Source organism: Podarcis vaucheri, assembly GCF_965113315.1.
Source record: "Podarcis vaucheri genome assembly, chromosome: 13".
Classification (NCBI taxonomy): domain Eukaryota; kingdom Metazoa; phylum Chordata; class Lepidosauria; order Squamata; family Lacertidae; genus Podarcis; species Podarcis vaucheri.
The window spans coordinates 1,163,074-1,180,066 of NC_138751.1; the positions used below are offsets into that span (position 1 = coordinate 1,163,074).

General features: G+C 55.9%; 1 protein-coding gene and 1 long non-coding RNA gene across 3 annotated transcripts; one reads left to right on the top strand and one right to left on the bottom strand.

The window, feature by feature from the left end:
• The first annotated feature begins 7,013 nt into the window (after window positions 1-7,013).
• Window positions 7,014-11,202, top strand: LOC309517341. Its single transcript, XR_014213197.1, has 3 exons — window positions 7,014-7,112; window positions 7,609-7,868; window positions 9,781-11,202. It is a non-coding gene; the product is annotated as an uncharacterized lncRNA (long non-coding RNA).
• Window positions 11,203-11,208: 6 nt separating this feature from the next.
• Window positions 11,209-16,456, bottom strand: VGF (VGF nerve growth factor inducible). 2 transcript variants are annotated; one of them, XM_082196477.1, is made up of 2 exons: window positions 16,241-16,456; window positions 11,209-13,718 (listed from the first exon to the last, which is right to left on the bottom strand). In XM_082196477.1, the coding sequence occupies exons 1-2, from the start codon at window positions 16,439-16,441 to the stop codon at window positions 12,000-12,002; spliced, it is 1,920 nt and encodes a 639-aa protein (XP_082052603.1). In that variant the 5' UTR covers window positions 16,442-16,456; the 3' UTR covers window positions 11,209-11,999. The 2 variants fall into 2 exon arrangements, with proteins under 2 accessions (XP_082052603.1, XP_082052604.1); XM_082196478.1 differs by lacking the exon at window positions 16,241-16,456 and adding an exon at window positions 15,276-15,406.
• Between the last annotated feature and the right edge of the window lie 537 nt (window positions 16,457-16,993).

Sequence of the window (16,993 nt, forward strand, 5' to 3'; positions counted from 1 at the left end):
ACAGTGGAACAGATTCACTCAAGAGGCGGTGGGCTCTCCTTCCCTGGAGATCTTTAAGCAGAGATTGGGTGGCCATCTGTCAGGGATGCTTGATCTGAGATTCCTGCATTGCAGAGGGGGTTGGGCTGGATGACCCCTGGGGGTCCCTTTCGACTCTACAAGTCTGTGATTCCAAGGGAGTTTGTTTCACCGTCAAATGGCTCTTAGCCTCCTACTGTTTATTCAGAATCTCCTTTCTTGCAACTTGAAGCCACGGGTTCAGGTCCTGCCCTCCAGAGGAGGAGAAAAGAAGTTCGCTCCCTCTTCCATGGGACAGCCTTTAAGGAATTTGAAGCTGTCTACCATATCACCTCTCATAGTCTCTCTTCCAGGCTAAACATCCCCGGCTCCTTCAACCATTCCTCATCAGGCTTGTTTCCCAGACCCCTGACAATCTCTCCGCTTGCCAATCTCCTTCCCAAACTGGGGTGCCCAGAACTCCAGCCAGGGGTCTGACTGAGGCAGCACCTGGGGGAGGGATCTGACTCCCCGAATCTTTCAGGAAGAGGAACTCCAGGAGCCAAAGCTATTGAGGTGGGTGTGCTTTGCAAGAGGCCAGCTGCCCATTGAGATGAGCTTTGCAAGAGACCAGCTGCCCACTGAGATGAGCTTTGCAAGAGCGCAGCTGCCCACTGAGATGAGCTTTGCAAGAGCGCAGCTGCCCATTGAGATGAGCTTTGCAAGAGACCAGCTGCCCACTGAGATGAGCTTTGCAAGAGGCCAGCTGCCCATTGAGATGAGCTTTGCAAGAGACCAGCTGCCCATTGAGATGAGCTTTGCAAGAGACCAGCTGCCCACTGAGATGAGCTTTGCAAGAGACCAGCTGCCCACTGAGATGAGCTTTGCAAGAGACCAGCTGCCCACTGAGATGAGCTTTGCAAGAGACCAGCTGCCCACTGAGATGAGCTTTGCAAGAGACCAGCTGCCCACTGAGATGAGCTTTGCAAGAGCGCAGCTGCCCACTGAGATGAGCTTTGCAAGAGCGCAGCTGCCCATTGAGATGAGCTTTGCAAGAGACCAGCTGCCCACTGAGATGAGCTTTGCAAGAGGCCAGCTGCCCATTGAGATGAGCTTTGCAAGAGACCAGCTGCCCATTGAGATGAGCTTTGCAAGAGACCAGCTGCCCACTGAGATGAGCTTTGCAAGAGACCAGCTGCCCACTGAGATGAGCTTTGCAAGAGACCAGCTGCCCACTGAGATGAGCTTTGCAAGAGACCAGCTGCCCACTGAGATGAGCTTTGCAAGAGACCAGCTGCCCACTGAGATGAGCTTTGCAAGAGCGCAGCTGCCCACTGAGATGAGCTTTGCAAGAGCGCAGCTGCCCATTGAGATGAGCTTTGCAAGAGACCAGCTGCCCATTGAGATGAGCTTTGAAAGAGGCCAGCTGCCCACTGAGATGAGCTTTGCAAGAGACCAGCTGCCCATTGAGATGAGCTTTGCAAGAGACCAGCTGCCCAGAGATGAGCTTTGCAAGAGACCAGCTGCCCACTGAGATGAGCTGTGCAAGAGGCCAGCTGCCCACTGAGATGAGCTTTGCAAGAGGCCAGCTGCAAACCCAGCTCTTCAATTCCTCATCAGGCTCGGTTTCCAGACCTTTGATCATCTCGGTCGGACCTCCTCTGCCAATCAACATTCCAGCTTGACAACGCCTTAAAATTTATCACCCGTCCTTTGCCTGATTCTAAAATTCGGAATTGAAAAAGGCTTAAAACAGGTTGCAGCCGCGGGAAGAGGGTGGGCCCTGAAAACAAACGTCTTGGGTGCCCAGGTTCACCAAAACGGAGGTGTTTGGGAGTTGTAGTTTGGGGGCTGCCAGACGAGACCCACCTTCTGAGGATAGTCGAGTTTCCAGGAGGGCATTGAAATCACCTGGGGTTGAAGGCCTGCAAGGAAGGAGGCAGCCTCTCAGGTGTTTGGGGCTTAAGGCGGGCAATGATCACCTTGGGCCCCACCTGGGAGCAAACTGGCAACCCATGGGGGGTTTGGGCTGCTATATGGGGCTGGGAGGGGAGAGGAGGGCCGGGAAGAGAGGGTCAGCGAGGTTTACGTCGCCTGGGCCGGTTCACTCCTGTGGAGATCGCTTTGTGGGCCAAATCGCATCTTTGTGGACGTGATTTCCAGTGCCACAGAAGCAAGTCCCCGCTGCGTCTGTTTGGCACAGCGCATGGGGACTCACCGAGCAGGCGGCTCTGTTTGGGGGCGGCTTGGGGGCCATTTAAACAACCCCATGGGCCTCAGGTTGCTGACCCCTGCTCTTATGTCAGGGTGGTCCAACCTCCCAGATCAAGTGGGCCACAAAAAAGTACAGTGGTACCTCTGGTTACTTACTTAATTCATTCCGGAGGTCCGTTCTTAACCTGAAACTGTTCTTTTTAAAAAAATAAATAAATTTTTATTAGATTTTCCCACCATAATAACACAAACCACAAAGCAAATTAATACACAAAAACAGAAAAGGAAAAAGAGAAGAAGAGAGAGGAAAAAAGGGGGGAAAGGGAGGGGGAAAGGGGGGAACAATAAACAAATAGACAATAATAACAAACTTAATTCTTCACAAATCCAACCTTTTAAACGTCTTGATTGACTTCCTCAAATCCCTCCCTTCTGTTTCCTTGTAATTTAAAAGTAACAGCTTTCCAATATCATTATTAAACTAAAACAATTTCCAATTATAGTCATTCACTTTTCTTGACGTTCTGAATCCCATTTATTTAATTATAACTTAATTTGTCCTAGGCCTATTTGTTTCTTTCAAGTAATTTCTAATTTTTTATATTACAATATTTGTTCAAATAGTCCTTGAATTTCCTCCAATCCTCTTGAAACTCCTCTTCTTTCTGGTCACTGATTCTTCCAGTCAGGTCAGCTAGCTCCGAAAAGTCCCATCATCTTCATCTGCCAATCTTCCACTGTTGGTAGTTCTTGTGTTTTCCAATTTTTAGCAAGTAATATTTGAGCGGCCGTTGTGGCATACAAAAATAATTTAACATCTTTCTTGGGCAATTCTAAACCTGTTATTCCAAGGAGAAAGGCCTCTGGTTTCTTAATAAATGTATATTTCAACATTTTTTTCAGTTCATTATAAATCTTCTCCCAGAAGTCTTTCACCTTGGGACAAGTCCACCACATATGGAAAAAAGTACCTTCTTTTTCTTTACATTTCCAACAAAGATTATCACTTTTGTGATAAATCTTTGCTAATTTTACAGGGGTCAAGTACCATCTATACATCATCTTCATAATGTTTTCCTTTAACATCGTACATGCAGTGAACTTAACCCCTTTCCTCCATAGCCTCTCCCAGTCCTCCATCATTATATTATGTCCCACATCCCTTGCCCAATCAATCATGACTGATTTAACTTGTTCATCCTTTGTATGCCACTCCAACAACAAACTGTACATTTTAGACATATTCTTATCATTAGTATCTAACAACTCCGTTTCCAATTTGGTTTTTTCTGTTGCAAAACCATTTCTCTTATCCATCTTATATAATTCGTTAATTTGATAATATTGCAACCAATTCACTTTATCTTTAATTTGTTCAAATGGTTTTAATTTAAAACCTTCCTGATTCTCTAACAGCAAATCTGAATACCTCAACCATTTGTTTTCCATATTTAACTTTTTTGGGGCCTGTGCTTCCATTGGTGAAATCCATTTTGGTGTTTTTCTTACTAAGAGATCTTTGTATCTAGTCCATACATTGTATAATGCCTTTCTAATTACATGATTCTTAAAACCCCTGTGGGCCTTTACCTTGTCTTAACCTGAAGCACCACTTTAGCTAATGGGGCCTCCTGCTGCTGCTGCGCCGCCGGAGCACGATTTCTGTTCTCCTCCTGAAGCAAAGTTCTTAACCCGAGGTACTATTTCTGGGTTAGTGGAGTCTGTAACCTGAAGCGTATGTAACCCGAGGTACCACTGTCCTCCCACTCAACCCCTGGGCTGCACACTGCGTTTGTCATGGGCGGGAGCGAGTGCGAAATTTTTATGCCCCCTCTGGCCCTTGCACTGCCTTCCCAGTGTCAGATAAGTGAGGCACTGGGCTTTGGGAAGGAGGTGCTCAGGACAATGTGTGTTTGGGCACATTGGGGTTTTGGGACGAGCGTCGTGGGTGCCCCTCCCTGCCTCTAGTCCTTCCTCTCACACCCCACCCCCCCCAGCAGAAAGAAAGCTAGAGCACCTCACTTTGGTTTTCCAGGAGATCTGGTTGAAAGTCCGATCCAGCGAATTACTGTATTTTTTGCTCTATAAGACTCACTTTTCCCCTCCTAAAAAGTAAGGGGAAATGTGTGTGCGTCTTATGGAGCGAATGCAGGCTGCCCAGCTATCCCAGAAGCCAGAACAGCAAGAGGGATTGCTGCTTTCACTGCGCAGCGATCCCTCTTGCTGTTCTGGCTTCTGGGATTCAGATTTTCTTCTTCTTGTTTTCCTCCTCCAAAAACTAGGTGCGTCTTGTGGTCTAGTGCGTCTTATAAAGCGAAAAATACGGTAAACCTGAGCACACGGAGCTGAAAGAGGACATGGAGAAAAACAGCCCTCTTCCAACTTCCTCCTCCAGTTCGCAAGGACTTTGTGGGTACCAGGAATCATAGAATCAGAATTTTAGAGATGGAAGGGATCTTGAGGGAGTCCAACCCCCTGCAAGGCAGGGATCTCAGCTTTATTACTATTATTACTATTATTATCATTGTCACTGTATAATGGAGCCCAGTCCCCTGGCACAATTCCCCCTGTGCCCTGCACAGCTTGGCCGCCTGGTCTTAGCAGGAAAGAGGTCATTCTAACAGCCGCCTCAGGCCTGGCATGTTGGAAAACCAACCCTGCTGGGAGCTGGAGGTGGGGAGGAAATTTGGGTGGGCTGGGGGTGAATGCAACATGGGTCTCCTTGGGGCTTGATGTGGGGAGGGGGAGGAGGGAAGGCGATGCAAAAACCCAAGAGATGATCCAAACTGAGCCCCCAGGACAGGGGTCAGCAAACTTTTTCAGCAGGGGGCCGGTCCACCGTCCCTCAGACCTTGTGGGGGGGGCCGTACTATATTTTGGAAAAAATATTCCTACACCCCACGAATAACCCAGAGGTGCATTTTAAATAAAAGCACACATTCTTCTACTCATGTAAAAACACGCTGGTTCGATTGGGCTGGATCCGGCCCCGGGGCCTTAGTTTGCCTACAGAGGAGTCAACTCCTAAGGTCCCTTCAGCTCCCCAATAAAATATTTGAGGGGGGCAGGCGCCCCCAAAGTTGATGGGCGTTGCCATTCAAATGGTGTGTGCGTGTGCACGGCGTCGTGTATCGATTATGTCGGGTGGGGCATACTTCCCCCTCCCCCCAATATTTTTTATTCAAGTTGGCACCATCGGTGGAGGGGACAGCCCACCGCGTTTCGCCCAATTTTTGCTAAAAGCCTTCAGAAGGGTTTAAAATGGGTGGGTGTAGGGAAGACCCACCCTGCATAAATCTCGGGACCCCACAGTTAATGTATCTGGTAGGAGACGCAGCCAAGATCTCTGCAGGGTGATCTCCCATGGAAACATTAACCGGGATCCCCGAGATCTCTGCAGTTCCCAATCCCGGCTCTGATTAACCCCCGATGAGAAAGACGGGGCGAAACGCGTCGGGCTCCTTCGAAAGTAAAATCCACGTTTTCCCAGCATCCTGAGACGGAAGCGGGGGAAGGAAGAAAAGGCGCCTCCCCCCGGGACTGGTGTGTGCGCCCCCTCTCTCTTGCACCCCCTGTTTTCTATCAGCCCCCCCCCCCGCCCCGTGGGGTGCAACAGAGGCACAAGGTAATAGTGCTCCACATTTTAAAAACAAAAACCCGCGGTTGTTGTGAAATAACCCACAAGCTTCCTGGCTTTTTCTTTCGGAGCAAATCAGGAAATAAATAAGGGGGTTGTTTTTTTTGGGGGGGGGTAGTTTAGAGAAGGGGGAGGGAGATTTCTGCTCCTGAGGACCAGGCAGCCCCCGCGCCGAGAGAGGAAGATGCTTCCTGCCTTTCCCCCAGAGAGCACGCCCACCTGCCCCCTCTATCCCCCCCCCCACAACAACCCTGTGAGGCCGACTCTCCCCCATCTCGAGTGGGGGCGTCCTGACCCACGCGGTGCCCAAGATGCCCCCCCACCGCTCTCCTCGGCTCCCTCTGCGGGGAAACCTGGACGCCGCCCGGGTGGTCCGCTTCGTCGGGCGGGCTAGCGCTGCCCCGCGTCCCCCTCGGCCTGTGAGGCAAAGGGGCAGACCAGCTCCAATTGGTCTGGCCCTCCCTGGCACGCTGTTGACTCCGTGGTGGGGGGCCTGCATCTTCTTCCTCCCCTCCCCCCAAAAAACCCCCACCGCAAAGCTATTTTGGGGAGAGCCCGTGTGGCGCAACGGCTAAGAGCGTTGGACGCAGCCTGGAAGCTCTTCGTGTCGCCCACCTCGCGGGGTTGCTGTGTGGACGCAGTGGGGGGGAGGCCTCCTGCTCCGCGCGTTTGGGTGGGTGGGGGGCTTCCTCCCCCCCTCCGCCTGCTCCCCACTTGGCTTGCTGCCCTGCCGCGCCCCAGGGGCGGGATTTGGCCATGCAGATCCCAGGGGGCGCCCCGTGAGACGCCCCAACCCGCGCCATCTCCCTTCGCTCTGGGTCCTTGTTGCGCCCCCCTAAATTTGGGCGGTCGCGCTCCCCTAAATCGCCCGAGGAAAGGAGCGAGAAAGCGGGGCCGCCGTCGGGGGCTTCTCTTGCAATGATGCCGAAGGACCCCCGACTTCGTCAAGGGGGCGGCACCGGCATCAGCTCTTTGGGACCCGATCCAGCTGCAGGGAGCCTCTTCTTGCCCCTTGAGGAAAGTGCCACGTGGTGTCGGTGGGGCTGGGAGGAGCTCCCGGTTTCCCCACTGGACAGCTGCCCAGGAGACCTTCCCGAGTCCCGCGCCGCAAGTCCCGCGAGACCCTCCCCTCCAGGCCGGCATGTGGGGTGGGCGGCCGGGAAGGGGGGCGGCCCCAGGGGCCAGAGGCGAGGCCCGAGCCGGGAGGCGCCTTTCTGTCCCGCTGCTGTGACGGGGCGGCTCTTCGGGGAGTTTTCCGGCGCGGGTGAGTGGCGGGAGGCGGTGGGGGCTAGTCGCTTCATTTTGGCCTCCTCCGAACCCCCCAACTCCGCCTGCCTCGGGTCCGGGCTGTGGCCCTGCAAGGGGGCGGGCGAGGCGACCCTAGCGGGATGTGAAAGTGTGGGGTTCCCATCTGCTGCCTTGGGGAAGGCCTGTTTTTTGGAGGGGAGGACAGGGCACCAGGACTCCTCAGTCCTGAAAGTTGTGGAGGTTCGGCTCTCCCCCCCCCCGCCCCGAGGTGCAAATCCGGGGTTGCCTCCTCCAGCTCTGCGCAGAGCGAGCTCAGACTATCCCGTGACTCCGTTTAGGGTCCCGAGGTGCAACGCAGCTCCTCCCCACCCGCCTGAAAGCGCAGCTGTTTCCGGGAGGGGGGCGCGGGGGGCTGGACCCCTTAGAACAGGAGTTCTCAAAACTTTTTTTCTCTGGGCCGCACTTTCACCCCCCAAAAATTGCTAGCACCACGCTGAACTTTTTCCTCGCAGAACGAAAACACAGGACGCAACTGCTTTATGATACGATCACAGACGGGACGTCCAGAAACAATGAAATATTGCAGCCACACATCAATCTTTCCCAAAAGATCATATTGATGGTCCGCCGCTTTTGCCATTCTCTCCTGCCCCGCCCTTCCAGAACCGCTGCATTCAGGACTTGCAGCAAAAAAATAACCTAGCGATGCCTTGAGCCCCTTTGTTTCTGCACAGATTTTCACAGGTGCCCTAAGTGTTATCCCGAGTTACAGGTATGCATATTGGGTGTGTGTGTGTTGGGGAGTGTTTGTGTGTAAACAGGGAGGTCAGAGAGAATTCCGCATTTCTTTTGCCTGTAACCTCACTGCTTACAATCCCTGCAACAAATCCCTGTGTATATGTACCTATAATTCAGGATAACACTTCATGGAGCTGATGGAAGTGGACTGGATAAGACAGGGCCATAATATACTTCACTGTTCTTTCTCAAGTGTGTATGTGGGTAGGTTCAGCTACCACTCTGTACATGCTCAGAAGCTGATTCTGGAGCTAGGTAGGACCTGTTGACCACCTACCTCACCCAGCCCAGATCAAGACCCTTAGAAGAATCAGGAACTGCTCCTGCTCTCAGACAATTTTCTGGGGCTGCCTTTGCTTTTGGGGCAGGAACACAAATGCATCTTAGACTCTTCCAAAATGTTTTAAATTTGGGGAAGTTGCATCCCACCCGCCTGCTTCCCCAGCTTGAATAATCATTTGCCTTTTTCTTTGTGAGCTGCTTTGGAGGACTTTTCTAGCTGAAAGGCAGCTCGGGAATAAACTTCAACATGGCTTAGCGTGCTTCCGAATGCCAGCTGCTGGAGGGGAGAGTCGCTTTGGCACTTCCTGGTTAGCCATAATGCAAGCAGAATGCTAGATGAGTTGAGCCCCTGGCCTGATCCTGCAGCCTTTTGGGATAAGTTCATGCCTCTGTTGGGTATGGAGGTTACAAGGGGGATTTTTAGGGCTGGGTGATATATTGACATATTGTCCAAAACCGGTTTGAAGTCTGTATTGTGATACCAGTTTCATCATTGTTGACCTGGTAAAAGTATCACAAATCATGATGTGTGTCTGTGCTATGCAAAAATCACAATGTGGGGAAACCTGTGAAGCCAGCCAATGTTTCTCGGTTCCTTCAGCCCCGGTTAACTCTGCCGTCTCATATGTATTCTGTAGTTGACCTCCTTTGTAATGTTTTATTTTGAAATATTTAAGATAACATTTAAGTTTTCTGTTAATTATGTTGCTTTGTCTGTATACGCGATTGTTTTATTGATGTTTTAAAATGCTGTAAACCGCTTTGAGGTTTTTCTTAAAAATATAAGGCAGTATAGAAATGAAATTATTATTATTAATAATAATAAACCTCTGCCGTCTCAGCTCCCCCTGCCTCATGCAGGGGGGCAGCGAATCACAAGGGCAGGCGCTGGCAAAAATCACAATGCGGGGGAAACTTTGAAGCCAGCCGATGCCACTTCACAGCACCATCCTTATTTCAGACATCGCGATATAGCATGGCGTCATGATGTTTAGTTGATGATATATGGCGATGGGGTCACGAAGAGTCGGACACGACCAAACGACAACAACAATATTGCAGTGTTGAAAACCAGACCTCACCCAGCCCTAGAGGTTATTGTTAATTTATTTCTAAATTGGGATTTCATACCAGGCCTTCCCCATGTGCTCCCACGGGTGGGTTATGTACAGTGCAATGCAAGGAAACTGTGTAATGCATAATCCTTTCTAGGCTATAAGTTAGGCTGCATCAGGAACAAATGAGAACAGTGGCAACGGCGGCTGCAACAGCAGGGAGGTTTTTAATCTCACCCTGCAGACACACACACACACACAGACCGGATACCTGTGCAGAAAGGTGCACCTTAACCTACCATTGAAATGTGGCTCTTTGGAGGGGGGGGTCACGCCACACCTTGAATGCCCCCCCTCCTGCGCCACCACTGACCCTCCAGATCTGCAAATAATGAGAGTAACTCATAATAAAATAGTTGCTTTTATTTTATAGCAAAACTAGGAATTCCACATGCTATTTACAACAGGCCAAAGGTGTTTTATTTCAAGTACAACAAAATGGATCAGGACATCGAAACAACTCTTTTTATTATTAATATTATTTTACAGGACTGGACGCCACAAAGCGAAGAAACTCGCACACTCTAGGACTGATGCCGGCGGAAGGGGGTTCTTTTTTGGGACGCGTGCAGACTGCTTCCTTCGCCCCCATCCTACCCTTCCCCCCCCCCCGGCTTGCTCTCCGGAAACCCGCCCTGATGGACCCTTTCAGGTACAGCTTTAGATGGTCATGGATTTACACAAGTAGGTATCGATACAGCATGCTCAAAGCCTCCCCCTCCCCAACTTGGTTCTGGGCGCCTGTGGAGTGCCCCACGCCTGGGTGCTGGAAGGAACGGCTCGGGGCGCGGGAAGAGTTTGTGGTAAGGCAGTTTGTGGTCAGGAACCTCTCTGTATCTCTTTCTGCTGCCCTGCCCTCCTCCGTCTCAGCCAGGGAATCTTTTCGTTCTGGACAGAACTCCGTGGGGAGAGGGGGCGGCGGAGGCAGCAGCAGCAGAGAGCCTCTGGGCCCCCAGCGCTTGAGGGGGAGGAGTGTGGATTTTGCGGCAATTTTGCCTCTTCCACCTGATTTAAGGCGGTATAAACCTCAGCCAGGGTCTGGAGCCAAAAGTCTGCCCCAAGGGGCCGGAACCCCCCCCCCCGGCTCCTTTTAAACATTGGTTTCAAATTTTATTTAGCTTCCAGCCTGGTTCTTTAGATTCCCATGCCTACTAAGCAAAGGAAAGTTTGGTTTGAGCGGGAGGGTTTGTAAACTGAACACAAATGAACTGGGTTAATTTAGGTCCGTGAGAATAAGTCCTCCTCTCGGAGTATTTGAGGGCAAATACTCCTCCATGTTTGTGGCTTCTCAGCAGCCCCGAATTTCCACACGCCTTTCTTTGAACGGGGTTGCAGCCAGGAAATTGGGGTGGGGGGCACTTCTGTGTCACATCTCTTACCCCCTCCGCTTTTGGTAGGCTAAATATTGGATGAGCAAAGAAGGGCAAGGTTTTTAGCAGCTATTTTAGGTTTCCAAAACATCTGTGTTTTAAAGGGCGGGCTGGACTAGATGACCCTTGGGGTCCCTGCCAGCTCTGCAATTTTAGGATTCTGCTATTCTTCTTGTTGCAGATAAAAGGGGTGTTATCTCTGTATCCAGCTGTGTGAGGAGCTTTTGCGGTGCTCAGAGACTCACTCTAGGCCAGGGATTCCCAAACATGGGTCTCCAGCTGTTTTTTGGACTACAATCCCTTCCACTAGTCTTGCTAGTTAGGTATGATGGGAATTGTAGTCCAAAACCAGCTGGAGACCCAAGTTTGGGAAACACCGGTCTAGGCTTTTGCTAGAGTAAACCACTCCCTGCTGCCCTGCTCAGGGTGCAGGATCAAGTCCTGTTGGGCCCTCACTTTCAGTGCCACCTGGCGGCCTTCATTATCACAAACACCTGGGGAGAGGTGGCCACAATTATTCATTCCCCTCTCTCTCTCCTCTCTCCTCACTTGAGTGTGCTGTAAAACTGAGCATGTGCGTAGCCATGGGGGTGGGGCAGCTGCCCTCCCTAAATCAAGCAAATCAATAAAAATACTTAACTATCTGAGGTTCTGCCCCCCTAACATGAAACATGCCCCCCTAATAAAAATACTGGCTGTGCCCATGAAATTTGCGGTTTTGGGGGGTGGGGTGGAGGGGGCTGTTTCCAAAGGGGGCAGGAGGGAGATCCAGACAGAGGTGGTGGTTTCAACTGGAAACCCCTTAGGATTTGCAGCGTTACACCTGGAATGTTTGCTTCGAGGCTGCCCCCAAGGAAGGAGAGGCCAGGAAAGGGGGGGGTCCTTGACAATTTTGCATTGACAGGGTGGCTGCCTGCTCTTTTGTACAGCTGGGACAGGCGGATGGGGGGGGGGTCCTGCCCTATGGCTGCATGGGGAGCTCCGACTTGACTCACTGCAGTGGAAAAAGAGTTGTCCCTCTGTCTGAACGCTCCTGGGCAGCTTTCATTCCGCTCTGGAGGCCAGATATTTGAGATGAGGGTGTGGGCAGGGGGGGCGGCGGCTTGGTGTCCAGGGTGGGGGGTGAGGAAGCAACCAGGTAGCTGGCTGAGAGGAGGAGGAGGAGGAGGGTGGGGTCGCAACCGGGCTTCCTCCGCGTGGACCTTTCGCTCGGTGGGGGAGACTCTGTTCTCCTGACTCATGCAAGAACCTGAATTTCATGTCGGAAACACGGCGGATGGCAAAGTTTCTTTGGGCGGGGGGCGAGGAGAGGGGCGGGGGGGGACCCCCGGGCGGCCCTCACTGGAAAGCCTTGGGGCGCTTCATCAGCATCGTCTCGATGTAGTTCTGCAGCTCCTCATCCTCGTCCTCGCCGCCGTCCTCCTCGCGGGCCGGGCCGTCGTCGTAGAACTCCTCCCGGGGCGCCACGGGGAGCGGGCCGCGGAAGCGCGCGTAGGGCGGAGGCTGGAAAGTCCGCGGGTTGATGTAGTTGGAGATCTTGTTGCTGCCCGCGTAGTTGCTGACGCTGCTGCCTCCGCTGGGCCGGGCCGGGTACCATTTGGGCGCCGGATACTCGTCCCCTTTCAGCACCTCGTTCCAGGCCGCCTCGTTCTGCTTGGGGAGGCGGCGGTGATGGTGGTAGGACTTGTAGTCCGCCGGAGGGTAGTAGGGCTTCTGCGGGGGCCGCGGCTCCGGGCGGTAGACGGCGTAGGCGGGCGCCTTCTTGGGCTTGTTGCGCGCCGGCGGCAGCGGAGGGGCCCCGGGCCCTTTGGCCTTGCTTCCCGCGGGGGCCACTTCGGGGACCTCCTTCTTCTTCTTCTCCACGTTGTTGATGATGTCGATGACGTCGTCGGCGGGCAGGTGCAGTTTGCTGGACAGCTCGATCAGGCGGTCGATGGTGTTGGGGTCGATGTCGTCGTCCTCCTCCTCCTCCTCGACGGGCGCCTCGTTGGAGCGCTTGTCCTCGGCCACGTTGCCCTCTTCGTCCTCGAAGAGGAGGCCGCTGCCCTTGCGGCGGATCCCGCTCCGCTGCGGCGGCTCCTCCTCGTCGTCCTCGCCTTCCTCCTGCGCGTTGGCCCCCTGGCGCCCGTCCTCCTCCTCCTCCTCGCCGTCCTTCAGCAGGTACTGGAGCAGCAGGTCGGAGGCCATGTCCGCCAGGCGCTCCTCCTCGGCCGCCGCCCTCCGCGCCTCCTCCGCCTGGCGCCGGCTCTCGGCCAGCTCCTCGTAGCGCCTCTGCAGGAGCTGGTGCTCCAGGTGTTGCTGCTGGCGCAGCTTGCGCGCCCCGTCCCAGGGCTCTCCTCCCGGGGGCGCCGGGCTGCGCTTGGCGTGCGCCCTCAGCCGCTCGTACTCCTCCAGCTCCTGGAGCACGTCGTCCCGCTCCTGGGGGGCCGGCGGGCCCTGGGGGGGCTCCGCCCTCTTGGCGGCCGAGCTGTAGCGCTGCAGCTCCTCCAGCATGGACTTGAGAGCGTCCAGCTCCTGCTGCCCGAAGCTTCTCTCGCCAGCCTCGCCGCCCTCCAGCTCCTCTGGCTTTCGGCCTCCGTCTTCGCCCGCCTCCCAGCGCGGCCCCTGCGCCTTCTTTTCCGGCTGCTCCTGCGCGTCGGAGCTCTTGGTCTCGCTGCGCACCCGCTCCTCGTTGGCGCTGGGCTCCGGGTTCAGGCTCTGCCCGTCTCCGGGCTTGCCGGCCTCGGCCTGGAGCGCTTGCAGGAGGACCGCGGCCAAGGCCTTGGGGTCCACGTCTTGGAAGAGGTCGCCTTCGTCGGAGCCGCCCCGCTTCTGGTCTTCGGCGCCGAGGGGTCCCGGCAGGATCCCCCGTCCGGCTGGAGAGTTTTCAGGCTGGGGGGACTCGCGGTCGTTGTCGCCGCCGCCGCCGCCTGGGCGGGCCTCCTCCTCCTGCCCCCTTCCAGTGGGGAGCGCAGCAGCGCGGAGGTGGGACTGCGCCAGGAGGAGGCAGAGAGAGAGGAGCCAAGCAGCTCTGCGAAGGTGGGGAAGGCACGGCATCCTGCCACGCGGAGAGAGGTGCTGTGCAGAGGAGACAGACAAAGGCGAGGTCAGAACGGCATGAAGTCGAGGAGACCCCCCCTCCCCATTCTCTCTCTCTCTTTTCTGCACAGCGGGAGACTCTTAATCTCAGGGTTCCAGCCATAGGGCGAAAGAGCGCTGCTTTGCAGCGGGTTGGACTGGATGACCCCTGGGAGTCCCGTTAGAAGTCTATGATTCACGCGCACAGATCGAGTGGTCTTGTGGAAGAGCAAAAACCCTGAGGAGTCCAACCCGCTGCAATTCAGGAATAGGCAGGGATCGAACCTGCCACCTTGACGTTTTCAGCACCCGGCTCTGACCAGCTGAGCTGATCTGTGTTATGTTGTGAACACTGTTGCCTCATGCAAGTTTGCCCTGGCCTTTGGCGAGACCCACAAACTCAACGAACTTGGAAAACGAAACGTCATCGCCTTGGCGGGAGGGGAGGTGCCTCGACCCACAAGCTTGGGGGGGGGGCTGGCCGGGCCAGGTGACACAGTTCTGTCACCGAGGAGGGGGTGGCGGGGTCCCCTGGCGAACCGCTCTCACTTCCCCGAAGGAACAAGCCTCTCTTCTTGATTAGGACTTCCCCTTCTGTGGGGCTGAGCCCCCGCTTTTCCCTGGGAAAATGGTTTCTGCCCAGCCCCACACCAGGCGCAGCGCTCCAGCCCTCGTGTTAACGTGGTCCTCTCTCGTCCCCACATCTCCCCCCCACACACTCCCATTTTCTTAAGACCCGGCTGCATTGTGGGGCTTTGTCTCTCCCCCCCCCCCAGCGCCTCCTGCCAGCTCGCTGCCTGAGCGGCGGAGAGGCACGTCGTGTACTCTACGCTCGTAATGGGTCTCTCATTGACAATTCCGTGCATCGCCGCCGGATTCCGGGATCCTGCTCGCCTCGTAGGGTTGCCTGCCTGCCTGCCAGCGGTGCGCGCGCGCACACACACCCGGGCAGCTCCTTCCGACAAAACGTCTCTCTCTGCGCGCACGTACAAAACACTACGCCATGCATCTCTCTCCTCCCCCCCCACCCCCCCCCGCACACTTTCCCAACTCGGCCGGGGTTGCCAAGGGATGCCACGAGACGGAAGAGCCCGCACATCGTGCTCAGCAGAGGGAGGGGGGGCAGGAGGGTGCCGCCACCCCCGCTCCTCCGTCGCCAGGACCATCGTCTTGGCACCCAGCCTAGGTGTGTTCAATTGGGGGGGGGCGCGCGCTGCTGTTTATCGGAAGCGCATTTTGAGCTGGCAGTTTTATTGCCCTCGCTTTTGCCTTTTCCACCAAGCCTAGAGTTCCCCCATACCGTGAGGCTCTCCCGTCTGAATCGTGCTGTGGAAGAGGGGAGTCTGCGGGGGTCCCCATAATTCTTTCCCTGCCTCCCACCCACCACCCACTTTCCTGGAGCTGCTCCTAACATCCTCATCTCATCGATTGGGGTCTTCTTTCCTACACCCCACTATTCGGCTTTATATGGGGCCGATGGGATCTTTGTCTCCCTCCCTAAAGTTATTCTAGAACAAAGAAGTCCTCTGCTCGTTCGTCCCCCCCCCCCCAGCCCGCCTTTTCTTCCTCAGTTATCTCTGAGCTGTGGGTCACTGGGCTGGCTGGTTCTGGGGCACCGAAAGCGTCGCCCCGTGCCTCGTCCGCCTCCCCACATCAGAGGGAGCGCGCGAAAGACCTGCTGGCTCGTCTCTCGCTCGCTCGCTCGCTCCCCCCCCCCTCTCTGCAGTCCCCACACCCACCGCCCACACATGCAGGGGAGGAGATGACTGGCAGACTCAGCGCTGCTGCCGCCGCCTCCCTCTGCCGGCTGAGACCCTCCGCTGCCCCCCCCTTTCCCAACAGCCATTCACCTTTAGAAAGCTGACCCCCGCTCCAATGCCCCCCATTTTCAGCCCCTCTGCATAACTTAGCCCCACCCCAGTTTCAAGAGATCCTTCCCAACGACACCCCCGGATTCCTCGCCTTCTCCAACGTTCGCATAATTCCTTTCGAGGTCTCGATTCTTGCCCACCGGCTCCCCACAAGCGTTTTTCCACCCCCTCCATCCTCAAGGGATAGAATCCCCTGCCCCACATCTGCCTCCGTCTACCTGCCATATCTCCAAGCGACCGAGCCCCCCCCCCCATTTCTCTCTCCCCCTCTACGACCGGCTTCCCCCGGTCGCTAGCGAAAGGCGCCCGCCCCTCTTCGGGAATCGCTTCAAGGGGACCACCCTGAACCCCGCATCTCGGGGCAGCCCTTCTTGGTTGGGGGGGGGGAGCAGACGCCCTCCTTGCCAACCGGCGGTTCCCATCCTGGAGACGCGCAGCCGCCGCCCCACAGCCGCCGCCACCTCTTCGTCGTCCCCGGCCGCCTCCTCGCCTTAAACCACCGCTACCGAGCAGCGCTTCCTTCAGCGCCCCCCACCCTCTCCGCCCATCCTTCCAGGGATGGGCGAGGCGGGCCGGGGGTTGTCCTCTAGGACCCCCCCCCCGCTTCTCGCCGCCTGTGTCATGACTCTGCAAGGGAGGGGGACGTGTTACCGGCTCCGTGGCAGCTGGGCCGGCCGGGGGTCTCGGGTCCGCCCCACCCCTCTGGAGTCGCTCGGTCCGCCCGCCGGGCTCTGCCTTCCGCTCGCTCGCTCGCTCGCCGGGGCCGCGCTGCCGCCGTTCAGCACCTTGGATAGCGGCTGGGCTGGGCGGCCGCTTTTGTACTTCCAGCCGGGACCACGTGGGGGGCCCCATTGACGTCAATGTTCATTCATAAAATTCGAGCAGGATTGGAGGGGAGCCCCGCGCCTGCGCGCAACCGGGGGGGTGGAGGAAGAAAAGGGGAAAAAGTCCAGCGAGCGAGCGAGCGAATGGAATGAATGAAGGGGATGAATGGGAAGAGAGTGGAGTGCTGGGTGAATGAATGACTGAAGAAGAATCGGGAGGAGGAGAGAGGGATTCGTGAATGGACCGGCGGGCTGGGAGACGGGGCCTGGGGGAGACACGGAGGAAGCCTCGGCTCCAGGGGCCGGGGGGAGGCTTCCCCGCCGCCGCCGCCTCCGGCCGGTGTGGGCGCTGGCGGGAGAAGACCCCTTTGTTCCCAGGCGCCGCTCCGAGAGAACCTCTCTCTCTCCCGCGCCCTTTACCTCGGGGCCCGTGCGCGGAGGGCGCCCTTTGCGGGAGGCGCCTGTGGACGCGCACGCAGGTAACCAGGCGAGGTGGGGCGCGCGAGGAGGACGCGTGTGCTCCGCGCGTGTGTTCAGACGGGCGCTCGCCCGGAGAGTCCACGTCGCCTTCCTGCCCCCC

Bases quoted from the DNA above. Each gene is read 5' to 3' on its own strand.
- VGF (XM_082196477.1), bottom strand. From the start codon at position 16,441: ATGGGGCCCCCCACGTGGTCCCGGCTGGAAGTACAAAAGCGGCCGCCC. The intron at 13,719-16,240 runs GTAACACGTCCC...TCCTCTGCACAG, and splicing joins GCCCAGCTGCCACGGAGCCG to CACCTCTCTCCGCGTGGCAG.